Source organism: Corvus cornix, chromosome 9, assembly GCF_000738735.6.
Source record: "Corvus cornix cornix isolate S_Up_H32 chromosome 9, ASM73873v5, whole genome shotgun sequence".
NCBI lineage: Eukaryota > Metazoa > Chordata > Aves > Passeriformes > Corvidae > Corvus > Corvus cornix.
Window position 1 is genome coordinate 4,211,950 of NC_046339.1, and position 27,642 is coordinate 4,239,591.

At 39.8% G+C, this 27,642-nt stretch overlaps 2 protein-coding genes across 4 annotated transcripts in view; one reads left to right on the plus strand and one right to left on the minus strand.

Annotated features, from left to right (window-relative positions):
• PHC3 (polyhomeotic homolog 3) overlaps positions 1-390 on the minus strand; it is a 31,122-nt gene extending 30,732 nt beyond the window's left edge. Inside the window, exon 1 of the mRNA XM_039556741.1 lies at positions 222-390. The gene's annotated coding sequence lies outside the window, so the exon portion shown is untranslated. The remainder of the gene's footprint in view (positions 1-221) is intronic.
• PRKCI (protein kinase C iota) lies at positions 265-27,642 on the plus strand. 3 transcript variants are annotated; one of them, XM_039556743.1, is made up of 19 exons: positions 265-892; positions 1,399-1,443; positions 8,011-8,132; positions 12,569-12,658; positions 14,020-14,070; positions 15,194-15,279; positions 16,307-16,447; positions 17,293-17,347; positions 17,829-17,887; positions 18,355-18,531; positions 19,255-19,352; positions 20,327-20,413; positions 21,005-21,140; positions 21,648-21,735; positions 22,654-22,779; positions 22,883-22,962; positions 23,903-23,992; positions 24,295-24,410; positions 25,122-27,642. In XM_039556743.1, exons 1-19 carry the CDS (start codon positions 777-779, stop codon positions 25,207-25,209), a joined length of 1,851 nt encoding a protein of 616 aa, XP_039412677.1. In that variant the 5' UTR covers positions 265-776; the 3' UTR covers positions 25,210-27,642. The 3 variants fall into 3 exon arrangements, with proteins under 3 accessions (XP_039412677.1, XP_039412678.1, XP_010395698.1); XM_039556744.1 differs by lacking the exon at positions 1,399-1,443 and having other exon boundaries at positions 680-892; positions 25,122-25,308; XM_010397396.2 differs by lacking the exons at positions 265-892; positions 1,399-1,443; positions 15,194-15,279 and having other exon boundaries at positions 8,010-8,132; positions 25,122-25,308.

A 27,642-nucleotide genomic window follows, 5' to 3' on the forward strand; every position in this document is an offset into this window, starting at 1 on the left:
TGGGGATCAGCCCGATCGGTACTTGGGTAGAACAAGTTTTCCTCCTTGGCTCCCTGTCACGGCAGCCACCCGCGGCTGAAGCATCCCGCATCCCACATCCCACATCCAGCATCCAGCATCCAGCATCCCGCATCCCGCATCCCGCATCCCGCATCCCGCCCCGCCGGCGCCACAGCCGCGCCACCACCCGCAGTCCCGTCATGCTTTGCGCTGGGCCGTACCAAGTGTGGGTGGCGGAGTGACGCACCCCGCGGTGCCGCCCCCGTTCCGGACGTGGCGGTGGGAGCGGAGGGACCCGGGTGCGCGTTCGCACCCGCCTGACCGGGAGCGGCCGCTGTGGCGACTCCGCTACGGGGCCTCCGGTTACCTGGGTGCCGCCGCCGCCGCTGCCCCCCCTCCGCCGCGGCGTGGAGCATCCCGCTCCACAGGTGTGGAGTCCCGCCGGGGAGAGCCCATGTAGAGCGCGGGGGGACACCCACAGGACTGACACCCACATCCGGGGGGCGGTGGAGCTGCTGCCCGGCCGCTCTCGGGGCGGCTCCTCCGCACCGACGGGGGACATCCGGCGCTGCCCTTCCGCGCCGCCCCGCGCGGCTCCGCGCTCCCTCCCACCGCCGCTTCTGCGCGGTCCCCTCCCGGCCCCCGCGCGTGGTGCCGCCCGGCGCGGGCGGGACGCGCTGGAGGCGCGGGGGTCGCGCAGCCGCCGCCCCGGCCTGGCTCGACCCTGCGGTTCCCCCGCTCCGAGCCTGCGGCTGCCCTGGCCCGGCCCGGGGGCGATGCCGACACAGCGGGACGGCAGCGCCGGCAGCACCATGTCGGCTCCGGGCGGCCTCGGGGGCAGCCTCGGTGGGGACGGCGCCCACCAGGTCCGGGTGAAAGCCTACTACAAGGGGTGAGTGCGGGCGCGGAGCCCCCGGGGGCGGCCGGGCGGAGAGGAGCAAAGCGGCCCCGCGGGTGTTCGGGGTACCCGGCACGGGCTGCTCTGGAGGGGCTCCCGTGGGTACGCCGGGCTCAAGCTCCGGGTATCCCGGGACTTGCAGGGGAGGGGGGAAAGAGCGGAGGAAAAACACTCCACGACCAACCAGCCGTGCTGAAATGGATGTCAAGTGCAGGACTGGAGTTAGGGTTCAGGGGGGAAGCCGGATCCTCCCTTCTTCTGGGGTGGCCTTCCCGCTGAACAAGGATGTGCCTGAGCAGCCTCTGCCCTGCTCACCCTGCTTCCCGTCACCCCCAGGCCCTGGCTGTCAGTAATAAGTACATATTCCTTCATAACACACGCCAAAAGTCGCACTTGGTATGTTCGGAGTGCAGCTTTGGTCCTGGTCTCTCTATGTTAAGTAATGTTCAGGACTAAAGGAAGAGGATGTTTGTATGAAAATTTGTTTCATGGATTTTTAGGCTGTTTGCCAGGCACCGAGCGATTTCCAAGGGAGTCTGTGAATGGTAAGCCAGATGCATCTACTGTCAATTATGCTTTTTCTGTTAAAAAAACCCCCCAAAATACTAGGTGTCTGCAGAATGGAAATCTGAATTTTTGGGCCTAATTCAGTGGCTCTCCAGCAGTAACACATAAAAGCAAAAGAAACATCCTGCCTTGGGTTCACAACACCCTATTAAATAGTAACAGTTACAGGACTTAATAAGTTTCGGTGCAAGGGTTGCCAGTGGTTCATTGGGCCATTAAGTCTGAGGGGAGGTGATCTAAGCAGAAAACAATGTAGGTTGCATTTTTGGATTGAGTGAACACATGATGCCCTTGATAGCTTCCTTCCAGTTATCTGTGTTACCACAAGAAGAGGTGTACTACATTTTCAGTATTTACTCTCTGCTGTCTCTAGCTGTGTAATTTTAAGGAGAAGTATAGGAACCACATTGAGCATTTGGTATTTGCTGCTGTGTTTGGTTTCTGGCTTGTGTCTGCTTTGAGGCTTTTCTTGACAGAAGTCTGTAGAAGTTACTGTAGAGACTGGCACAATCTGTGGCTTTAAAGGACATGTGAGACATTGTCAAAGTATGTGAAATTCTGAGCTCTTTGTTTCACAGTCCCTTTAATCCACCTTTAAAGAAGTGAAGATGCCCCTGGCTATCAGCTGGCAGAAGGGTTCATTTGGTCAGACAGTGAACTAAAATGGGAACTGGTCTGGGTGAAAACCATTTATTTTTCTTCTATTGGGTCAGTTTTAATCTTGATCACGTCCACATGCAATCACATGGATTCTTGCTTTAGCACAGGGAGGTTGTGGAGCAAGAACAGGGAGGAAGCAGCTCAGGGTTGTGGGAGTGAGGAAAAAATCTGCTACATTGGACAGGAATGCTGGCTCATGACACTGGTAATAATTTCACAGGCGTTGGAATGTTTCTTTTGAGTCCCGTCCATTGACTTTTTATCTGTTAATGCAGTTATCAGTTTAATAATGGCACTGAGTCACAGAGGGTGTTGGTTAACCATTGTGAATACCAGCAAACTAGCAAGCTGAATGCCTTAGTCATGATTTATTTTGAGATATAAGCAAATTATTCTCTACACTTTCTTACAACAGAAAGTCTCAAGCCCCTTCTCAGACTTGCACTATCAAGTGGGTATCAAAGCCAAACATTTTATCTGCACTTACCCTGAAATGACTTGGAGACTGAGGACTAGATGCTGATACCAAAGGCAGCTTTTCCCCCATTCTTCAAATAAACTGTCTCAGAGCTGGATCGAGGAATTAATGGGAAACAGCGTTAATCAGGAAACGTTAATCTCTCCTAATTTCCTTTTAATGGAAGCATTTGAGTGGGTTGTAGAAGTTATTGGGAAAGTCTGGCTCGGAAGGTCTTTTCATCTTCCAAAAAGAGTTTCTGGTTGAAAAGAAAAAGAAACAAAAAAGCCACCAAGCCAACCCAACCCAGCCACTTAGAAGCACAGATTTGTTCTTGAAACGTTTGGGAATCTGATAGTTGGGATACTTGCCTGGGGCAAAGAGCTGAGCCTGAATCCCCAAAACTTGGCTGGGTCTGGCCGGGAGCCCAATTACTTTCCTCAGCCAAGACAAAGACTTCACACAGGACCTTTTGAAGAGTCTTTGTTTCATTGAACTGTACAGTGGTAATTCTTTGTCTTAAATTCATGAAATATGTTAAAACAGGATGGAAAATTTCCCTAAAAGCGAACAGAGATCATGAGAATAAGGGGATGGAGAATTCCCAGAGACTTGGGAATTAAGGCATTCAGTTGAGTTTTTCCAGGTACTTCCTTCTCTCAGGTAAACTGTGCTTATCTTTCACATAGGACTGGTTGTTTAAAATGCTTAAAATAGTGTTATCTATTTTAAAGAGTTACTGTGATCTGTGCAGTCTGTGTAACAGAGGTTCCTGAGGCAGTTTTTAGGAATTCACTATGTTATTCCAAATATGGGGGGTTTTGTTGATGCAGTAACAAAGTATAGCAGCTCCCGGTGTATGGCACTGATCAGCATCTCTAATTACAACCATTTCAGTGCTCTGATGATATTCAAAGTTTGCCTTTTGTCTTACTTCATTTGCTGGAGATGCTTTTTGTCAGGTCAGTATAAGAAGTTGTTATATTATTCATACATATGTTGTGGGAGTAGAGAACAGGTAGGAATAATTCACTGCTTGTGCTCAAGGAATCCTGTAGAATTCATGCTGATTTAGAAAAGAAGCAAAACCAAACAGCTATAATAATTTTTCTGTCATGATTAGAACTGCTAGCTTGTATTCTTTCAGTGCCTGACATAGATTTTATGCTGGTTTTAGCTGTGTAGGCTGTAATGTAGGTTAGATTTTTAATAAAAAGGGGTAGATACCAATGCTTTGCCCACCTTCAGTTTGATTTGGTTCAAATGAAGAGCACGCCTGACAGTCCTCTCATGATACATGTTAAACCTGCTTATTTTCTTGATTTTAATGTAATTACATGAGTGGAAAAAGTGTGAGGAGAAAATAAATTTTAGTTGTTAAATCAAAATGTACCTCCATAAAGATTTCCAGAAAATTTATTTCTTCATGATTGTTGAATTCTTCCATAATTTATTTTTATTTTTATTTATCTTGGGCACTTTTTGATCAATTCTTCAGCACAGTGACTTCTGTTGTCTGTTGACATTCATGTTCTTCACAGGAGAGTGTTCAGCTTAAGAAGACTTTGGACTAAGCCTGTGAATACATTTTCCCCCCTTCTTGCTGTTTCAATATTGATTTAGCTTTCTGACAATATGTTTTTCCAGAAAAACAGACTTGCACAGGGGAAAACAATGCTTTAAATGGTTGTGAATGGCAGTGGCTGCACCTCACGGTACAGAAATGACACTGACACAGCAGAATTCCCCCAGAGTCCTGTGGGGCTTCATTGCAGTGAGCTCTAATTAGACATTTTCAAAAGCCTTAATGACTGGCCCAGGTGTGTGATACATGCATGGATATGTAGGTAATATGTATGATGTATCTGTACATTTCCACGTACATAACATGGGGTATATGAGGCTGCAGGTGGAAAAGTCTAAAGCAGTAGTGTCTGTTCTTACAGGGTTGTTCTCTCACAGGAGTTTAAGCTCAGTGAAAATGAGCTACAGATAATTGTATTTAATTGTTGGCATTGGTTTGGGGTTTTTTGTGTTGGATGGTTCTTTTTTTGTTAAAGGGTATTACAACTCTTGGATGATTTGTAAAAGAAAATGAGGAAAGCTGTTTGATCTCAGGAAAGGTGGAGAATATGGTCTTCTAGATGTATTTAAAATACATTCTCTAGTGTGTTTAGATTTACCATTTGCCTTTTCTCAGTCTTCCTAAGATTTATGTTTACTGATTCTGATGTTTGCAGGATATTGACACAGGCCTTCTAGTAGTATGCATTAAATTATCTTTATTAATACTTATGAAAGATAGAAGTGATAGCATTTTCAGTGAAAGTAATTCAGGACAAGTGCTGTCTTGTTTATTTGCATGTTCCCTACACACAGGTTCCTGATTAAGACCAACTAGAATAGTGCTAAAACAAATTGTAAAAAGTCTGGTGCCTCCACAGTAGGAGTTAATTGGCACCTCCAGATGTGGTGATACAAATGTGTGCTTGAATCAGATTTTCTTCTAATTTCCTGTGTGCGCCAAGAGGTAACAAATAAGGATGTTTATTTCACCTTGGAATAGTTTCATGACAAACATGATTATTCCAGGCAGTGTATAACCTTATCTTCATCACAAGGAAAGGCCTATTGTCAAGAAAAGTTTTCCCACATCTCAGTAAAAGAAAACATTTTGTATCTTTAATGCAAGTCAGCAGGCTATGGTCCATATTAACTTTCCTTTGTCCCTTAATTTGGCCTACTAACTTTTATTTAAAATACAAAATTTTGTCTTAATAGAGTTTAGCTTCTCCTTGGCTTGAGTGAATCCAGCTTTTTCCTGGAGAAAGGCATCATCAGTGCTATTAGGGGCAAGAAGCGTGGAGACACGAAGGTGTGACAACAGAACCACTGTGAAAGTGAGACCTGTCAGGGTCATCAGTGGAGTTCAAATGGCAAAATAAAGTAGTAGGAAGACCTGTAACCTTTCAGTTCCTGTGTTTGTAGATGTTGTTTGTGGAACCTTGTTTATACTTAACATCATCTTTCTCTTGTAACATTGCTATTGGCTAGAGTTCTCTGAAAGACTGATACTGTCTGCTCTAGCAGAAGAGATATTCCAAATTATTTAGTAACTGATACTTGTCCTGCTGGAGGTATTAGAGTACTAATTTAGAGAACATGCTTAAATTCTGAAATAATTAAACTCTCATTTTTTGTGAAGGACAACTGGTTTGCCGCTTGAAGATACCAACAAGTAGTAAGAGATTTTTTTTTTCAGTTGGTACCAGCTTTTACTTTAGAGATATGAAGAGATTCCAAGGCTGTTCAGTACATCTTAACATTGTGATTTTTCCTGTTCACTGCAGTACAGATAAATCTATTTCAAGTGAACTTGAATCATCAAATTTGAAAATATGCTGAACAGATTTTGATAATATATATATAATTTAATCTTCAGTTTTTGCTGAAACATCAGTGATTACAGTCTTTAAAAGTGTGGTCTGTAACTCTGTTTTTCTGGCAGTAACAGTCATTCAACAAACTTTCTACTGAATAGTTCAATCCCAAAAAAACCTACAATGTAAATACATAAAAATATAGATACTTTGCTTCTCTTCACTGTTCAGAACTAATTTTTTGTTTAAGAACATATTCCAAAGTGGATATATCTGTGCTAAAATGTGAATAAATGAAGGAATGGTAAACTCTAGCACCAAATCAGTGGAGCTGCTAAGTAAGCAATGCCTTTTTCCTTCCCGGAAAAACAGGAAATACAGGTTAAGGCTTTGCCTCCTAATACAGGGTTGCTCTGTGGTGGCTGCCAGTGTGTCTGTGACAGTAACACACCGTCAAATCTGCCTTCTTGGCATTGGGTTCCCAGTTGGTGTTTTTAGAGAGGATGTAAAGGGAGACCTTTGTGTCTGAGAGACCTTTGCCATGTTGGATGGATGCAATTGGGACTTTCAAATAAAGCCCTGTTTGGTCTAAATGACTGTGCTATGTCTAAATACTGGGGTTCAAATGTTGTTCTGTTTTGCATTTTGTCTCATGTGGGAAGAACAGGAGTGATTCCTCTACCAAATCATGTAGCAGCTTTTTGACTGCTTTATTCAGATTATTGAAGAGATGTCATGTTTATCCTGGACACACATCTGCCCTATTTACTGGAGTCTGTCCCCTAACTAAACCCAACTGATGATGCTCATAAATCCAGAAGCAGGCTCGCTGTTCTTCCACAGTGCTTAGAAATTGCCAGTTAAATTTATTCCTGCTGCTGCTCTAAGAGGAGCCTCAGGCAAGCAGTTTATTTTTTGTGTGCTCTCTGCCCCTCCTGAGCGTTGTTCCAGTTCCATGACCACAGCATTTTATGTTAAGTCACCTTCTTGATCCCAATCTGTCCATGCACATGATGTTTTAAAGATATTTAACTTGCTGTGTGTGTACACTTCAGTCTGGTAGGAACCTTGATGCCATTTCTGACCAGGTGAAAACTTTGTTGCTTCAATAATTTACTTTAGCTCTCCTCAACAATCATGGGTGCTGGCACCCACCGGAGCAAATCCAGCTGGATGAGGTTTTTATGGGAAGATTAATCTTGTAGCTCAAACATGGGGCTTTTGTGCTATGTTTGAGGAGTGTGTTGTAAACAGCCTTCCTCTAACTGTACCTCACAATTCCTTTGGTTAAGGGACTGAGCCCTGAGTCACCTGTTCCCCTTTAAGGCCCAGCCAACACAGTGGGTCAGCATTTTTTGCTAACTTATTAAAATCAGGTTAACTCATTTTTAATTGTAATCATCACAGAAATACTCATTCTGCATAACAGTAAAGCAGTACATTTCAATTCTAAATATATGTTTCTCTGTCAGCCTTCCCCTTCATTATGTGAAGCACCACTCTTCTTTTAAAGGCACTTTGAATATTTGGCACATCCCCCAAAACGCTAGGAAATCTGTTTAGTATTTGTCATTAATTTTTCATAACATCTACAGAATCAAAATTTAGTTGGGGTAGATGTATGTGTTTTTACATTTTGATATCTAATAACAAAATAACTGTTAAAGAGGAAGTAAAACCAGAAATATGTTATGATCATAATTTAAAACATTTGCAGCATTTCATTCTTGAGTTTCCACTGGTGTAAGAGATCTAATTTCTCTCTGTGGTTAATGTCTGCTGCAACTCACTTCATAATTAATTTGGGCATAAAATCTGAGGTTTTTTGAAGAAGATACCTGGAGGATTAAATGTCAAGTAATAAAAATCACTTAGAGCCTGACTTTGCTATAAGAAGGGAACGTAGGTACTTTATTTTACTTTAACATTTTGGAAGTAGTTTAATCAGGGATGGGGTTTATATTAGTGGTATATGGAAGGTGATAGAGATGATGATCAATGTTGTGTTTTGTGAAATAGTTTCTGAACTTTATTTTTCTCTTGCTCAGGGACATCATGATAACCTATTTTGAGCCTTCCATCTCCTTCGAGGGACTGTGCAGTGAAGTTCGAGACATGTGCTCCTTTGACAATGAGCAGCTTTTCACCATGAAATGGATTGATGAAGAAGGTATATCAGTGCTCATCAATACATTGCTCTACATCCTACCTTTTCTTTCCCTTTCATCTTTTCCTTTCCCTCTGCCTTCATAAGATAACCTTATAAAACATAGAATCTGACTCCAAAAATAAGTTATCCAATGCCTTCTTAAGTAGAGCTTAATAAAGAGGTATTTGTTTCACAGTACTTAGTGTGTAGCTTGCTCTCTGTCTTTTTAAACCAAACAAGACCTCAGTGACTATTCAATGTTAGCACTTCTCATGAAGGCAACAGAAAGTATTCCCTTATACTGTTGAAGATTCTGTTTATATCTTATATTTTTGAAAGAGTTAAACAGACATTAGGTTTTACAAATTGCAGTATTCATCTAAAATATTGATACAATTTAATGTATAGTTGAGTTGTATGTGTAACCAAAAACATTTTATCTCAAGTGTTATTATCAGCTGTTACTTTAGCAACCTAAAGTCTATTAACACATAGCTGCTAATAAAACTTTTTCTAAATACCAATGACATGTAGTAACTTTTCATCAAAGTGCAGAGACAACCTTGACTGAGAACTCTTCATCTCTAGTGCTTACATTATCCATCCTAAAGTTTACCTTGGATGAAAAGAAGTCCAGTGTGTTCTCCCTGTTTACAGATGTCGTCCGTTGAGCGGTGTGTGTACAGTGGTAATTTTTTTTAAAGGTTATTTGTAGGTTCTGTTTTCTCAGTGGAATTAGTTCATTCTACATGTAAGTTTTGAGCTACAGCTACAACGAAGAGCCCTCTGAATTATGAGACTGCTGTGGAGTTATTTTAGCTGATGCAGTACATAAAAGGCTGCAGTGTGCAGTGATTTGTTGGCTGTGGTTGGTGTTTGCATGCAGTCATCAGCATAAATGGTGCTTATAGAACTGTTTCCTCCCATTTAAAACTGGGCTACTGCCAATTTATTCAGAGCTTAAAGTTAAACATGGAGCAAAGCTGGTGTTTGGAAGTGCCATGTAGGCAGGTGTGTTAAGATTACGTGGTCTTGGGAATCTGAGCAGGTGGGGTTTTTTCTTCCCCTCATCATTCCAAAGTTATTTATACCAGGCAGATGCAGTACAGTAAAATGAGCAATGTTTATGACTGAACTGTGCAGCAGAGCTACTGGGAGTTGAACATTTACTTTATAATAAGCTGGCTGTGTTGTTTTATCATCAGGAAGATAATGGACTCGTCACTGTAGAGGAGTTTGCAGTGTCAGTCATAGTAAGAAGTATATATATAATTTTTTAATAAACATTTTGTACTGATTCAATAATTTACATGAAGCCACAGTTTGTTCTGTCTCAATTTCTGCTCTTTAATTAGAGTTACTTTTGTAAAAGAAAAAGCAAGGCTACAGTTCAACTGAATTATTTTCATGTGTTCACATAGGATTTGATTTTCACAAGCAATCCATGTTTGCTTTAATCGTTGACAGTTTAATGTCAGGGGAGAAAAAGTTAATCTGCCAATGAGGAGTGTGTTTAAAACAAATCCTCCTGTCTTTAGTGAATAATTCTTGCATGTACAATGCATGGCTTCTTGCCAAGCCCCCTGCCTCCTCTCTCAGCACCACTCTGTAGTGTTTTCAGTTGATATTCTTTCTAGAAACCTGTTTTCCTTTACTGGAAAATTCATATACCACATCCTCTTCACCAAAACTGAAGTTCGCTGTTTAACAGTAGCATGAGGAAAGAGGTATGTGCTGTGGGCTGGTACTTGTTACACTATTACTCATGCTTTTTATAGTGTAAGAGAAGATAAGGGGTCTGGGGCATCACTATTTCCTGACTAAACTGGATTTACCTGGTCACTAAGGTTTTGATTTGTCATATAGTAAATGCCTTTGCAAGATGAGGGCATCATGTATAACTCCTCTGATTTCATAGAGGTAATGGCACACAAAGACTGATCTAATTTAATTGAGCGGAGTCATCTCCAAAATCCTCAGATGCAACTGGAAAACAGAATTAACTTGATTAGATTTTAGACAAATTTCTATTTTTTCCATATATGGTCAGTTCAGCTTCACTCTGCTTTCTGAAACATCCTGTGGGATGGACCCTGGCCTTGTGTGTCACTTCAGTCTGTTGTTTCTCAGTATATAACTCAAAAGTAAGTATTTTCCTATGTATCCCAGTTGTCTTTGACTGCAAAATTTGTACTACTCAAGCTTGTTGAAAGAGATGTCCATAAACCTTCTGTTCTGAGTTTGCTTGTTCTTGAGACCCTCTTTTGCTTCTGCCAAAAGGAAACACAGAACTGTTTGCACAGGTGTTGGAAACAAAAGAAGAAAAACCAGTTTGTTGATTCCCATAGTGAGTCTGAGTAAATACAATTGTTCCTTCTCCTCCCACCCTGCTCTGCACAGTGTGCGTTTGTGCCGTGGGTGGGCACTGTGGTGTCCAGGTATCCAGCTGTTGGGGGGAGTGGTTTGGTGGTAAATGACTGTAGGTGGCTTCAAAGCGTCATCTTTAGGATTTTGATGTGCAGAAAACAATAAAGACAGAACACTGAAAATGGACCATTTACATTTATTACTGATATTTTAGCAACAGAATAGAATGCATAGAATCACAGAATGGGTTGGGTTGGAAGGACCTTTAAGATCATTTCATTCCACCCCCTGCCATGTACAGGACACCTTCCACAAGACCAGGCTGCCCAAAGCCCCATCCAGTCTGGTCATGGACACTTCCAGGGATGGGGCAGCTACAGCTTCTGTGGGCACCCTGTGCCAGGGTCACACAGCTCTCACAGGGAAGAATTTCTTCCTGGTATCCAATCTAAACCTACTCTCTGTCAGTGAAGTCATTCCCCCTGTCCTGTCACTCCAGGCCCTTGTAAACAGTCTCTCTTCACCTTCCTTGTCGGCTCCTTCAGACAGTGGAAGGCCACAATTAGGTCACCCCAAAGCTTCTCTTCTGCAGGCAGAACAATCCCAATTCTCCCAGTCATTCCTCACAGCTGAGTCCTCCATCCCTCTAATCAACTTGGTGGCCTCCTCTGGGCTGGCTCCATCAGGTCCATGTCCTTCCTGTTGTGGGGGAAGATACATTAGAAACAAATGCATTGTGATACATTAGAAACAAAACAAATTATCTGGAAAAACTTCTGGGGGCTGAGTTTAAATACCCCCGGCTGCTGGGTGTGTGATTCCACTGAAAAGCCTTAGCAGTGCCTGTATTAATTTAGAAACCTTGCCATATAAAACACAAAGAGAATAGCTGAGAGTCTGTTGCATGAGAACTTTCTAACTGTGGCATCGACTGAGGACTCAAAGCAGTAAAATTTCCAGATTGGATCCAGTTTAGCTGGGATGGAAATTACTCTGCCTTCTTCCAGTTTGGTTACCCATAACCAGTTTGCCACTTAAAGACATGGAAAGTAGTATTTCTGTTAAAAATTAGAAATATGGAAAGGCAGACTTGCTGTATGGGATTTGGGCTAAAAATAAACTTGTGCTCATGCTGGAGGATGAGCAGGCAGAAATAAATTCCTTGTTCTTACACAGAACATCTTGTGTAGATGAAAAAGGGGAAGGAAGTTAAGCTAATAACTAAGTATTTTCTTTCTTTGGGGCAGTGATGACTGGGACAACATTGTTTTAAAAATGTTTCAGTTACAGTATTATTTTGAAAAAGGCTTATTCTTTTAGGGGGCTAATTTTTTTATAATGTTACTAATCTGCATCAGACACCAAAGAAAACAAGTTTGAGATAAAGTTTGAGAAACTTTATCATCAAGGATTTGGCATATAATTTAGTCTGCACCATCACAAATGGTCAACAAAACTGCAACGGTTTTTCTAAAAAAAATAAGAAACAAAGCCAACCAACTCCCACTTTTTTTCTGCCTTGGTGCCCTTTCTTTAAAAGATTTTATTTCAAATAGCCCTGTGAGTGTGAAAGTAGTAGTTACAAATCAGAAAAATGGGGTGTCGTACTTAGATTACATTATTTGTCAAAAGTTTCCATTTTTGTTTGAGGAGAGACTTGAGCACTGACTGCTTTTGCAGCTCCTGGTGCAAGTCTTGGCAGTGCTGAAGGAGCTGTGAAAATAGAATTGACTCAGTTCTAATTAAAAAACCATGAAATAAAAGGTAATCTTAGAAAGTTTTTAGGTGCTAGAATATAGCCTGCACTTCCTGTACTGAAATAATGTGTAACCGTGCTTGTAGCAATGATGGTTTGTTATTATGATCTGCTCACCTCTTGGGAATATCCCATATTTTTATTTTCCCTGGAAGAATTCAATATGACTATTTTCAGATGTACTCTTTGAACAGTGTTAAAAAGAAATACTACCACATTTGAGAATATTGGATTTTTGCTACAATAATTATCTTGGAACCAACTGTGAGGGAACTCCTGAATGGTATGGAACTAATTGGGTTGAGTTTTGTGTTGTTCTGTTTTCTTTCCACAGGAGATCCATGTACGGTTTCCTCTCAGCTGGAGTTAGAAGAGGCCTTTCGGTTGTATGAACTAAACAAGGATTCAGAGCTTCTGATCCATGGTAGGTGAAATTTACTGAAATTTACTGCTGCTCATGTTAGTACCTGTGAATGAGTGGAATTCTTACCTTGCATTACCTGTACTTTTGGCAGCCTTCTCCCTTCAGGCCTGTGGCCATCCTGTCAAGGGATGCTGATGACCATTCACTGTACTTTTAGCTCTTCTTTATTAAATTAAGGGAGGAAAATACACTTTGCTGTTAGTTTATTCATGAAACCCAGCCCCTGTCTTTTCATTCATTCAGCCCAAGTGCCTTCATACACTTGCTGGCAGTGAATGGTAGAAGAGATAAGTACAATTTATTTATTTATTAGATGTATATATTATCCTGAAGTTGATTATGGATAAGTGCTTTAGAGCAGCATCTCTGTTAGGAAAAAAAGTTAATGAGCTCCATTTGTGATACCAGATTAATAAAAGTTTGACTTTTCTAAAATTAAGTACTTCAGTTTTAAACTTAATAATATTATGCCCCTGTTGAATGTGTGATTGTTCAATTTTTATTCTTCAGGGTTATATTTCTGTTTTGGCAGCTTCTGCAGAATATTTTTCTAGCTATTTGTAACTTTTTACCAGTAGAAGGTCGGTCTTGGTTTATCAGAGATTAGAGCAGAGAAGTGATCATTATGAAGTGTTGCTGTGTTACACTACAGTGTCTTAACAGGCTCCTGCTCCTAAAAAGATGCAAAAAATCTAGTTTGTCGTCAGCCCATTTGAAAGGAAAAGACAGCTTGGCAGCTTCCCACAGAGAGTTTTAAAAAGGGGAAGAATATAATCCCTTTGTAGATATGTTTCACTGCTTCTGTATATATTACTTGAATTTTTGATCTGCCCTTTCTCCATTATTTTTTGTGCTTGATAAGCTTCTGATTAAACTGGCACCAGGGCTGTCTCTCCACAGCTATACTTCTCTCTGATGGTTACTGAAGCCAAATAAACTGTAAAAGAGGGGTAGTGTTACTGAAGCTAAATAAACTGTGAAAAAAAAAAAATACTTACATAGTCAACATCCTATGTAACTGTTAGGACACTGTCACATAATACATTTATAATGTTCGGAAATCTTGACTCACTGTGAAGATTGGTCACATGAGAAAACAAAATCATTACTTTTTCTAGTTACTTTCTTTAAGAAATAACTTGATTTATTCTGCCTTTTGCTTGTATTTCTCATGTACGTCATTGCTATGCCCAGCAAAAGGGCTTTGTGATGCTTTGCAGCTCACCTGTTCTTAAACAGTTCTGTTCTTCAATGCTGTTCTCTAGATGGTTGAATGCCTTTCAGGAGTGTTGTATTTAGCCCAAAGATTTATTTTCTGTCTGAAATAAAAAGCTAATCAGAAGTTAATGTCTTTCTTGCAGTATTTCCTTGTGTCCCAGAGCGGCCTGGCATGCCTTGTCCAGGAGAAGATAGTAAGTAGGCATTTTAGTTAAGGAATACAGAAAATCAGATTTCCTGTTTTAACAGATTTTGATGTTTGGTTTGGCATCCTGCAGTTATGAATATTAATAATGCAAATCTGTACAAATCAAATATTTAGAAGGAGTAGAAAGTCCTGCTAAACTTAATGTTTGTCACTTCTGAATCATTGTTAATCAGCATTTCACATTCCTGTTAACTACCCATGTCACTCTGCTTTCCTTGCTTTTGCCTCTTCTATCATGACAGTTTTTTATCCTATTCTTGTCTTTTTGGGAGTTGCCAGATTGCTGGCTGACAACTGTGAGCAGAGGCTTATAACCAATGATAATGACTTGTGTCACCATTTACAGATCCATGGTTAATTCATTTGAAATTCAGGAGGATTCTCCAAAAGCCTCCCTTGTGTTAACTAATGTTCTAGACATTAAAGAGGTAATTTCCCCTCAGTCTTAAAGTTTTATAAAAGAGTGTGTGTATGTTATGCACTGACACATCTGTCAGCTTGATATCCAAATCTCTGACAAATGTAAATGTGCATGTTTAAAAGTTAACTTGGGCAGAATGGGTAATGCTGGTTATCCGAAAAATGAGGTTGGAGACTGAATCAGATTTACAGCTCAGTGTAGTTTTTCAGTTTTGTCTTCTGACATGCCTAAAGTAATGAAAAATAAAGTAATAGTTTAAAAAAAAAATAGTGGCAGCTGTGGATTTAAAACACTGGAGTATTTGTCAATCAATCTTATAAATCAGGACATGCTCCCAAAATTCACCTTCCTTCCTCCTTTCCCTTCCCCACAGCTCCTCCCCAAGTTGAGGTGTATACTTTGCACACAAGCACTTGTATTGTTTGGACAATTTCCCTTTTCTTGACTCACTGTTCCTTTTAACTTTGGAAAATCAGAATTAACTTTGAGTTGATCAGGATTATTCTACTTCAAATATTCTCCAAAACTTAAAAAAAAGGAAAAGATACTTGGAACATTCCTCTGTTTCTGTAAGGTGTAGAAATGAAACTTCACTCTGCAAGTCACTCTACACAGAAACCTCCAGGAGAAGATGTTGTGGTTCTGTACTTGTATTTGTCTGGATATAATCCTGTGTTTTTCCTCTTAGAGTCCATTTATCGCCGAGGCGCCCGCCGGTGGCGAAAGCTCTATTGTGCAAATGGTCACACTTTCCAAGCCAAACGATTTAACAGGGTGAGACTCTTGTTGGGTACTTAAAGCCATGATACAGGGATGTCTTACTTTGATAATGATGATGCCACTGCCTTGAAAAGTTATCAGGTAGTTTTATTCTCATTTTTGTTGTTTGTCTATACACTTTTGGTAATCCTGTATTTTCAGGAGACCTAATCAATATGAAATCGTCAGGAACTTAAAATAGAAAAAACCAAAACAAATTGGTTGCAATTCACTGTACATATACTCTGAAAACATAATATTAAAACTCCTGTGTTCACTTAAAATCTTCCCAGAGTGCAAACTGGAATGTATTAGATGGCTAAAAGTAGGTTTTCAGTTTTTCAGCTTCTGGGAATAAAATGGTCTGAACTTGCTTATGATGCACAGACTTTTCTTTCATGACTTTTAGAGGAGAAAGCTGTGATGTTTCTCCAGGCAGCCTGTTTCTGGTGCCATGTAATCTACTGAAAATAGCAAACCATTCAGAATGTTTTCGGGAAGCAATGGTCAAATAGAATTAGCTAAGGACCAAGAAGGCTCTGCTGTGTTTAAAACAGCAGCAGCAAAAACCAAACCCAAAATATTTGGGTAAGTCAGGTCCCTTGACAGCTTCAATAATCTTTCCTTCTTCTCTAAGCTTAGTGTATTGTGTGCTTAATGCTTGAGATTGTCTCCACTAAACTTCATCTTGAGCATCCTCTTGTCTAACTTCAGCTTTTTTTGTTGTTGTTTTTTGACCTCATCTGGGTTAAAGGCTGTCAAGGCACCATAGTTAAATCAGTTTCCACTCTTGCCTCCGTAGGCACCCTGTTTTCATGGATCTTTGGAGTTGTTTTGTGAATGTCCTTCAGCGAGTGTTGATCTTCCCATTCACGTTGTCTGGCTGTTTAAGGTGTTGAAGCTTCTGCTCTCCTGCCTTCCTCTGTAAGGACTCACCTACAGAGAGATGAGGAGATGAGCTTGGTTCATGCAAGTGTGGCTGGATAGTTTTTATTGTTTAGTTTTGCTCTTTAATTAGAGTTGTGTTGGTTTCTGATTGCAGAGAGCTCACTGTGCCATCTGCACTGACCGGATATGGGGCCTGGGGCGCCAGGGGTACAAGTGCATCAACTGCAAGCTCCTCGTTCACAAGAAGTGTCACAAACTTGTCAATATTGAATGTGGCCGACATACACTACAGCCAGTAAGTAAAATTGTTCTGAAAAGTTACCTGGGAAAAGCAGCAACCAACCAATCAAACAAATAACCCTCCCTATTTTATACTATTGGTTTTCAGGCTGCAGCCTGCAAATAATTGCAGTAGTTGAAACATCATTTTTATGGTTACCATGACTTTTGTGAGAAAGTTTGGGATTCAAGGAGCAGAGTTGCAACTTAGTAGCAAGACAGGAGTCTAATGTGCACATCTGATGTTTTTCCCTTGTCACATATGAGGGACATTTATCCCACTGTTCACAGGGATGTTACATAGTGTGTACATATGCACGCACACACTATTTTACATCTTCAGAATGGACTACAGGTCGAGTAAATTCTCTAAATATCTGATACATTATTGGATTATTTCCCATTTACAGCAAAGGAATCTGAAGTGCAGAAATTTTGACTTTTCTCCCAAGAAATTCAATCATCTTCAGTTCTTAAGTCCTGAGAAAAATTGAGATTGTTACTGCTCCTGGTTTAATAAAATGGACAGCTACAAGTCCATATTTTGGGAATTCTTTTGACTAGTATGTATACTGCTGAAGGACTTCAATTTTTCTATCTCACTTCTCATCTCCTGTATTTCTTTCTCTATTGTACCAAGTTGTCACTTCTGCAGCTTTTGGAAACATGTCATAACTTCCAGAAAATAGGGAAAATAAAGAATGCAGTGGTTTATTTCATTGTGTATGTTTTAGTAACTATGTTGACTAATCAAGTTAAAAAGTAGCTAGATTATATTCCTCAAGGGTCGTTAATTTAGTTTATTGTCCAAGTGTCTGACACTTGGACAGTCTATTACAAAAATCCTATCTATGTTTGCAGGAACCAATAATGCCTATGGATCCATCATCAGTGCATTCAGATAATGTAGAAACAGGTAAGATCAATAATTTTTTTCTCTAAATTACTGTAAGTTGCTGAAAAGTGAACTTTGAAGTAAAATTATTTTAAAAACCCCTCTTTACTTTTTCATAGAATACAAAAAGACAGCTTCTTCATGCTAAGGAGCATATAAATGTAAAAATTCCAGTATTGTATATCTTATCAGTTTCAGAAACTTGATTAAAAAAAGAAGAATTTAGGCTATCAGTTACATTTAGTAAGCTGAGTACTTCAAATGCCCTGATCAGGCAAAAAAACCCAAACCCTTAACAGCAGTAGCAGAGCTTCTGCTGGAGTGGAGGCCAAACATGTTTATTCTTGTGGCAGTCAGAGTGATGATCCTAATGCAAACCTATCGGTTTTGAATTCTTGCAATAGAAACATTTAAACTGTGTTTCTCTGAATGTGGAAATTTTAAGGCAGAAGAAAATCCTGTTGTGTTTCATTGGTCTAATAAATTTTTCTTGCACTTCCAGTGATTCCATACAATCCCTCGAGTCATGAGAGCTTGGACCACGTTGGTGAAGAAAAAGAGGTAAAATATCTTAACCAGGCTAACTCTCTACATAGGATCACAGAGTATCTGAAGTTGGAGGGAACCCATGAGGTTCACTGAAGATCTTAAAGCCTGTGTGTTTCAATTTCAAGATTTTAGTAATTTAATTTGTCACAAACTGAAAATTAGCACAAAGGGTGCATTTGGGTTGCTCCTGAGACATGTGCATGTATGGCTGGCACGCTGCTTTATTTTGAACCTTGAGATGTGCTTTGATTTAGAAAGTGTTCCAAATTCTTCCAGTTTGGTTTGTTTCTTATCTTCCAAGTCTCTTTTGCTTCCTTTGTTTCCCAGCACATTCCTTTCCAGGACAGTACAGTCTTAAGATAACAAGTGTTAATTGAATTACTTGTTTATATTCATTTTGAAATGTTTGACATGCTGACTTTTGCAGTTGCTGACAGTGGCAAGGCTGCTTCCTCATTTCAGTGCAACTTTATCCACAGGCGATGAGCATTAGGGAAAGTGGCAAAGCTTCCTCCAGTCTGGGCCTGCAGGACTTCGATTTGCTCCGAGTCATTGGAAGGGGCAGCTATGCCAAAGTGCTGCTGGTTCGGCTGAAGAAAACCGAGCGCATTTATGCCATGAAAGTGGTGAAGAAGGAGCTCGTCAACGATGATGAGGTGGGCAAGGTGTTCTCAGTGAATTGGGCAGCTCTTCCAGACAGCTCCAATGTCCCCCACGAGGTGGGAGCCAGGTCTGGGCTGCAGCACTCAATGAGAATTCAACACGTGGTTTTTTGGTACTGTTCTATAGGAGGTTCACAAGGCAGGTAACCAGGTGGAGTCTGATTTTCATATGTTCAAGTCTGGGTTTTTGTCACAAAGAAATCTCACCATATTATTTTAATTGCTTGTTAAATCAGACTCCTATCTTAATTTTTGCACAGTGATTAGTAAAAACATGTCAGAAATTGCACTATTAAACTGCTGAAAACCTCTTGTTACTAAGGATTTCCCCTGGGTTTCTTTAGGCTACTCTGAAATGATTGAAGTGACTGTGGCTTGCTGTCCAAGAGATTTGCATTTATTTCTCAGTCTACCATTGATTCCTTCTGCATTTCTTGGTGCTATTTTACATTTCCCTGCATCAGTTTATCTTTTATAGATCAGTGTGTTTTCATTCCCAAGGTGGTTACACGGTGAGGCTAAGAGTAAGGGACATTGAGGAAAAAAATGTATGCTGTCAGCTGTTGCTTCACATTTCAGAACTATAGAATATTTAATTTCTTGCAAGTAAAACAAGGACAGCAAAGCCCTTTTGTGTCTTCCTGCTAATTGTCATTAATACGTGACCTAAGAAGTGCAACAGTCCTTTTCTGAATGTCACTTTTCTTCAAAAAATAGGATATTGATTGGGTTCAGACGGAGAAACACGTCTTTGAACAGGCCTCAAATCATCCCTTTCTGGTCGGACTGCACTCTTGCTTCCAGACAGAAAGCAGGTAAAGGTCATAAATTAATAATAAGATAGTCTTATTAAAAACACCTCATCCTATCAGGCACCTCAAAGGCCTATTTAAAGCATAAAGCATTAGGTAGCAAAGTCAGTGTTTTGTAAACCGTGTAGTATTTTATGATCCAAATGCCATGTGCATCTAAGGTTTTCAGATGGGGAAGATGCAGAAGAATGTAGAGTACTGGTAGATGTGGTGGGGAGGATTCTGGAAAGGAAGAGAAGTGCAGCTAGTAGGAAAAAAAAAGGATTGAGAATATGTGGTAGAAGAGAACATAGAAGGAAAAAAGGCATGAAGAGGTGAAAATCAGAAGTACAAAAACTGAGGAATAATTGTCTCAAACTTGCCTGGATTCTCTGAAGATGAATCTCAATAAATAGAATCTGAGTTTTCAAAAGGAAAACTGAGTAATAGAGATGAAAATGATTATTTTTCTATTCTATACAGTAATAACTTTAAGTACATATAAAATACAGCTATTGTATATTTGAACAGTATCCTTGCTGTTTCAAAAAGGTGACAAGCTAGTGGAGGGAAGTGAGAAGAAAGAGTATTTGTAATACACTTACTGTATTAACCACAAACAAAGGAGACTAAAGGGATCAGGAAGGAAAATTAGATTTTAATTTTTTTTTTTTGGTTTGTGCATAGAAACTGATGTGGCTCTATACAGTCACGTGTAGTAATGACAAGCAGTACCTGTAATGGATGAGGAGTATGGGAAGGATTACTTACATTCCTTTAACAATGAAGGAATTACCTAGAGAGACTTTGTATACTTGATTTTTAACTTTGGAAATTTAGTCAAAGAGTGGTGGGGGCGGGGATGGGAATGGTGAAACCAGCCTGGTGCCAGAGAGATGGGTAGAGTGGAATGGGCATTGTTCTACAATAGACCTCTAACATCTCACACCTCTTTCAGCCGTGCACACAATCACTTGTAACAATCCTGTGTGTTCCAGGTTATTCTTTGTTATAGAGTATGTCAATGGAGGAGATCTGATGTTCCATATGCAGAGGCAGAGGAAGCTGCCAGAGGAACATGCCAGGTGTGTCTCGTTCCAGATTTCTTGCATCAAAACAGTGGTTTTCTGACACAGTGCAGCAGTGCAGAGATTATGAGGGATGAGCCAGCAAAGCCTTTCCAGATGTTAAGGATTTAAGAAATGTGAAACTGCATCCTCCTTTTGCTGCTGCAAGCCACTGTGTTTGTGTTTCGAGAAGGAACTGTAATAGCATTCAGATGCTGTTCGCATTGGCATTACTCTGTATGACTTCAGTCTGCTATTTTTTTCTAGAAAAACAGTTTTACAGGGTTTTTTTTAATGTCTAATGATATCAATGTGTTTCTTGTACAACAGCCACTACCAGCTGTCCAGGCAAATGCTGAGTTCTTGGTGCATATGCTTAATCTCAGATGGTGAGATAAAAGGGATGATTGCAGTAGACATTACTATTAACTAAAAACAATTTTTGAAGTGCATAGAAACATTTGCGTGATTATAAACAATTTGCCACTTCTCTGTGGAAAAAGAATAGAATACTTGGGATTATGTATAGAAAATATCATACTACCAAGACTGTGTTATTGAGCTTTGAGTTTTGATTACTGAAGTAATCAATATTTCTTTTTACACTAGGTTTTATTCTGCTGAAATCAGTCTAGCATTGAACTATTTACATGAGCGAGGGATAATCTACAGGGATTTAAAACTGGATAATGTGCTCCTAGATTCTGAAGGTCATATTAAACTCACAGATTATGGCATGTGCAAGGTAAGATCTAGTTTTTTGCTAACCAGGAAAATCAACAATTAAGAAATGTTATAAATTAAAAGATGCAGAGACTTTAAAAAGTGAAGTTTCAAGTTATCTCTTTGTACACAGTGCACACAGGCTGTATATTCATTTCATTTCCACACGTGGAGAAAAGGCAAATGCCAGAGTGCACAGACCACACTTGCATGTACTGTTTATGTTTTTATAAAGCTTCTGGATCAACTTGTCTGGGAGGGGTTGGCTGAAATAGTCAGGATAAGGTGATTTCAAAAGAGGTTGAAATTACCAGTCACTTGCTCCTGTTTGGATTCTGTGGCACTGCCCATTTCTTCTGGGAAAACTTTTGTCACTACAAAGACACTGGATCACGGGTTTGACTTTGCTGTGGAATTGCCATTATGCTGGTTATTCAAGACTTAAATTAATTCTAAGTAAAGCTCTTAACAGAGGAGTGTGGGATCTTCAGTTAACTGTAAAGTATTTTCTTCCCATCTTTTCCTAAAGGAGGGGCTGAGGCCCGGTGACACAACCAGCACATTCTGTGGGACTCCAAACTATATTGCACCTGAGATTCTCCGAGGAGAGGATTATGGTAAATGGAATTTCTTGATGCTACTTTATAATTTTCACCTTATCTCTTCTTACTGGAGTTGTTTAGCAGTAGAAAGTAAAAATCTCCATTAGACACATAATCAGTCTTAATTCAACATCCTGTCTGAAAAAGTAAATAAAGCCTTCAAAGGAAGAGCAGAAAACTTCATACAAAGCAAATGAGATACTCTGCATTCCACATTTTAAATTCTTTTGACCAGTCTTGAAGAATAGCTTGAGTCTTCCAAATTTATTATTGTTTATAACTATTTTAGATAGTACCAATGATGTACTTGCAGTCTGGCATCGTGTTTGGTTTTGGAGCTTTACATTTGGCAGCAATGATGGATTAGATATAAATTCATTGCAAAAGGCCTAGATAGTAGATGTCCCTTTACATATTTGTTTTTAATCTACCATCTTATTTCAGTCAAATGTCTCTTTCATACTGGCTTCAGATATTCCTGCTTATCACAAGCTTGCTAGGCCAGCCAGCCTGTATGAGCCCCAGCCTGGCTACTGGGATTTCCTGTAGCAGTGAATAGTAGGGGAGATAAGCTTTGCTCCATGAATGGCTGACTTACTGCTATTAAGACTCACATAGTTCCTCCTTAGCCTTATCTCCCACCCTGGATAATGCACTGTTGGTTAGTAATGACTAGGCTTAAATATTATCTATTTGTTAAGGTCTTAACACCAACCTTTAAACTCTTTGCATTTCCTCTGTACAGCATCTCCTCCTGTTGTCTACGTAATGATCCACGTAATGTCTGGTACAGCCGTTATCTCTCCTTTATTCAGCTAATTGGAGAACTGGCAATACTTACATTTTTGAACTCGTTCTTCTCTGTCTGTTTTTAGCCCCAGAGGTGTTGGTATTTTTGTTGTGAAATGTGGTGTTTTCTCTCTTGAATTCCAGGCTTCAGCGTGGACTGGTGGGCCCTTGGTGTGCTGATGTTTGAGATGATGGCGGGCCGGTCACCGTTCGACATCGTCGGGAGCTCTGACAACCCTGATCAGAACACAGAGGATTATCTCTTCCAAGGTAAGTACCATGGGTGTTCCTACACTTCAGTGCTTTGCTTCCACTTAACCTTTAAACTAACTACAAAGATGCAAAGGCTGATAGGAACCTTGTTTTCTTGCAGTAATTTTGGAAAAACAGATCCGAATTCCCCGATCCCTCTCTGTTAAAGCAGCAGGTGTTCTAAAGAGTTTCCTTAACAAGGTAAGAGCTGATGTACTTTATCTGCCACATACAGAAACAGGGTAGAAAAGATGAGAGCCTAAAGCACAATTTCAGTGGGGCTGGGGGCCCTATTCTAGATACTTCTCTTAAAATCTGAAGCTCCTGGTTCTCAGGCTGGGATTGAGTGTAAGTTTCAAAGTGAAAGGCGTAGAAATGCTCCAAGTGATTTCTTTAAGCTGGAGAATTGAACGAACTTACCAGATTTATTTTGGTTCTGAGAGAAGCAGCTTAGCAAATCACTTGGACAGCTTCTGATGACTTCATGGAGCGAGATGCAGAGGCAGGATGTGCTCGCTGCTTGCTGGAAGCTCTCTAGCCTGAGAGTCAGAAGGTGCATGTGTGGTAGTGGATGATGAGTCCAAGCACTTGCTGGCTTTTAGTGAGTGTTATGTGAGTGGGAAGAAAGAGATACAGGAGAAACCAGATTTGGTAAAGTTATTCTAAGAAAGTAACACTGTTCACTGCACACTGTTACAACTCCCTGGTAGTGTGTGCATGTGTGTACATGGAGATGGAATTGTCTTACTAAAATAACCTCCTTTCCACACTATTTACCAGGAACTGCAGTTACTGCCCCAGTGTGATTTCCTGGCATAGTCTGTTCAGGGAGGAGCAAGGGAAGGTGGGGAGAAAGAATCAAATTCATTAGTAATCTAACAAAGCCTGCTCTGAAACCTATGGTATGTTTAAACAGATCTGAATGAAAAGGAAGAAAAGCAGCATAGCCATTTATATTCCTTATATTCCTGCCTATTTCAGAGGGTAAATTGGAGCAGTTTCCAAAATAAATAATCCTAACCTAGTTCTTTAGTGTTCCTTGTAATTCTGGTGTTTCATCTCTCATGGGATTTGTAATAAAGGCATTTTATTCATGTGTAGACCATGGCATCCATTTAGAAATATTTTCTTCCTTGCCCAGGATCCAAAGGAACGCTTGGGCTGCCATCCTCAGACAGGGTTTGCAGATATCCAGGGACATCCCTTCTTCCGCAATGTTGATTGGGATCTGGTATGTGAATGCCCACTGCCGTGGCTGAGTTTCTTTGCATACAGTGATGCCTTGACAAAGTTGTTTGGAGCCTAAGATCAAAATGGAACTTAAGATCAAAATCCTTAAGATCTTAATTTATGTTGTACCAGAATTACCATACACAATCTTTTATCCCTTTTACAGACAGTAAGTGCAGTAGATTAATAGAATGATTGTAGAAAGTATAATAAATAAACTTAATAGTAATTTCCAGCCTTGTTTAAAAATAATTCAATAGGTTGTAACTAATTCTCAGTGTGACTAAGTGCATTTATTCTTAGATGGAGCAAAAGCAAGTGGTGCCTCCATTTAAACCAAATATATCTGGAGAATTTGGTCTGGATAACTTTGATTCCCAATTCACCAATGAACCTGTGCAGCTCACTCCAGATGATGAGTAAGTAATGTAGAATTTGAAGAAGTTCAGATAAGAGAAGACGCTTTGTTTGGCTTGTTTGGGTGTTTTACACTGTTGGTAGTCAGGTAAGATTATCCTGGCTGAAAAACCTTTATAAAAGGCATGATAATGTGCTTGATTTTGGTAGTGGATTTGTGGTTCTTAACTCTTGAAGAGCCCTGACCTTTCTAGCGTGATTGAGCTGCTGTTGTTCACATTTTACAAATTTTTGTAGTGTTTTATATAACATTCACATAGTATGTAAACACGAACAGTCAATATTAATTGTTACCTGTGCACCTTAATCAGGTCTGAAATCCAACTTCCTTCTTCATCCCTTTCTAAAGACAGACTGTACAAAAAAGGTTTAGAAAAGTTGCTGATGCAGGTGCAGTATCTATCACATCCTAATGTTTTCGGGTCCTTACAAAACTGTCTGTTTAGGGCATAGTTTTAAAACTGCAAACCTTGCAGACTGCTTTGTGGGAGAGTGAGTGCAGCCCAGTCACTGCTTTTGAGGGGTTTTGTGTTTTGGTACCATTATTGGGGTTAAAAAAACCCAGTGGTAACTGTAAAGGTAGAGAGAGACGAAAGAGAGAAGGGAAATGTTCTCAACTGCAGTCCACTGTACAGGTTTTAATTTTAAGTCAAACTATCAGTTAATGTTATCTTTTTAGTTTTGCTGAACTAATGACTTTTTAATCCTAACAGTGATATTGTGAAGAAGATTGACCAGTCTGAATTTGAAGGCTTTGAATACATAAATCCTCTTTTGATGTCAGCTGAGGAATGTGTCTGAATTCTCCATTTCTTAACTGTGCCAATCGTTACTCCATTTGTTTCTGCATGGATAAACATCTCTCCATTTGGATGCACTTGCATAAAATGAGTAACTCAACATCCTGCCCTTGCCACCTAGTGTGAATTTTCTTTTTGTATTGATTGTTGTCCAGGACAGTTGTTATGCTGAACCTTCAACTGCCAGATTTAAAATGTTAGAACTTTCTAACAATTTTGCCAAATTTGAATTTTAATACAGGAGTTGGTCTCTGGGGCTCCTGACTGCACAAAGGGTCTGGCTGTATAGTTTGCCAGTACAATGTTCTGAGCAAGGAAAGGTTTTCAGTGCTTAATGAACACAAATTGTATCAGGTGATGTAATAATCCTTCAAGGATTTCAGATTTTTCAGCAAGATGAGTAAGAACTTATCACTTCTGTAGTTCCAAATGTCTTCTCTCTAAATATCTGATATCCCTGTTCTAGACATAGAAATTAGAGCTATGTTAGTGCCCTTCAGACTGAAATGACAGCAAGGAGAGCAGATATTTACACTGAATAGGTCAAGACTCTCTGCTTTCATGGGGAATATTGATCCTATCCTGAAGGAGACTATTAACTCCATATCAGAATTGGTAGGCTTTGCTCCAAAACTCACACTAGGAATTGTACACTGATACAGAGAGTGCCTTTCTATCCTGGCCCTTTCAGCAAGGGTTGGACACGGCATCAAGTGTCAGTTTAATTAAAGAATTCAGTTAACAGTTAGAGAAGTTAAAATCTGAACAGCATAATTTAGCAGTAATGAGCAGCTAATACTGAACCTCATACTATTTATTGCTTTTATACTTGCTGTCTTAACTGCATCAGAACTGCACACGGTACAGCCACAGCCTGGAAAAGGACATCAGTTCCTTTTTTTATCTTACTGCCACACTGCTGGGAATGAGTTCCACTTTGCCAGTGGAAAAAGCATATCTAGAATAAAATAGGTGCTGTCCTCAATGACTCCCATAACTTCTGCCCTTAGAGATGGTGATCTGTACTTAAAATCAAACCTGAAATGTTGGTAGCAGGCTCAAAGAAAGCAATTGAAAGAATGGTTCAAACTAGGACTAGGAGGTGTGTTTCTTACATTTCATGTTAGGAAGCAGTGTAATATACAGCACAGATAATCCTTATTTTTAATGCTAAAGCAGTAGTTATGAATGTGATGGGCTGAAGAAATGCCAAATGTACCACTTTTTTTTTACTATTATTTTGGGGAAAAGGGATTAAGAGACACTGAGGAAAGGAATCTGTGTTATGTAAGAGCCACAATACAAGCTAAGTGTCACTGAAAGCAGATCTGAGTATCTGTAAGCACAAGTTGGCAAACATTACCTGAAGCTTTTAGTAGACTTTTGCTGGCCAGTGTCTTTCTGTGAAAATCCTAATTTTCACTAATTTCATAGCACAAGTTTTCTGGTGTATGTCTGTTCACTTCCATGTCAGCTGCCAGCAGAGAGATTGCACAAATCCACACTGGTGTCACGGTATGAGATTTAGTTCATGTTTTTCTTTGCAATGTGAGTAGGAAACTCTTTAGTATTGGGCTGAGTTTCCAAAACTGGGAAGTGATTTGAGGGACTTCAGTTTCAGGGAAGCATTGAACCTTCTCACTGTTAAAAATCAGGTTTCCTTAAATTCCAGTTGTGTCTTTTCAAATGTAAAATATCAGAGTGAACCTTCCTTTAAAGAGCAGCTAATGACTTCAGCACATCTAATTTGGGTCAAGTGAACTGCTTACGTGCAGTTTTAAAATGGTGATTGTTTAGCCTCTGACTCCTGCACCCACATGATCAGTTTAGACATCAGGGCACAACTGATATTAAACTGGGAAATCATATAAAGCAAACAAGAAAAGCCTTGTCTCTACAGTGGCATAATTTCCTATGAGGTATTAAGGAAAATGGCTTTATGTAAGGAAGGGCATTTCTGCCATTCATCAGAGAAGACTAAAGCAAAAGTTAATTGGTTTTTTTATAATGTCACAGAAAAAATACTTTTTCTATTTACATATCTAACCATTAAGAATGTTGCAAAGTGACAAGTAAATTACTGTAAATCCATTTTTAAACTTTAATTTTCTCCAAAGTGCCATGATATTAACTGTTATTTTTCATTGTTAAGCATATAGTAACTGTCATAAATATTCAGAAGGGACTTTGGGTGTAAACAGTCCAGTGCAGTAGGTTTTGTTTTTTGGAGAACGTGTCTGCATCAGAAGCATGATGTATTTATGTGGAGTAACCTCCTTTTTGTATGCGAGTTGGATTCCTATGGGTGCTCTGCTAGTTAATATTGTCACTACTATTTTCCTGTTTCATATGGAATATGGTCTTGAGCGTTGTTGTGTAATCATTCCCTTTATTTGTGCACACTTTTTACTTTAAATAAAACATTTCTATTAGA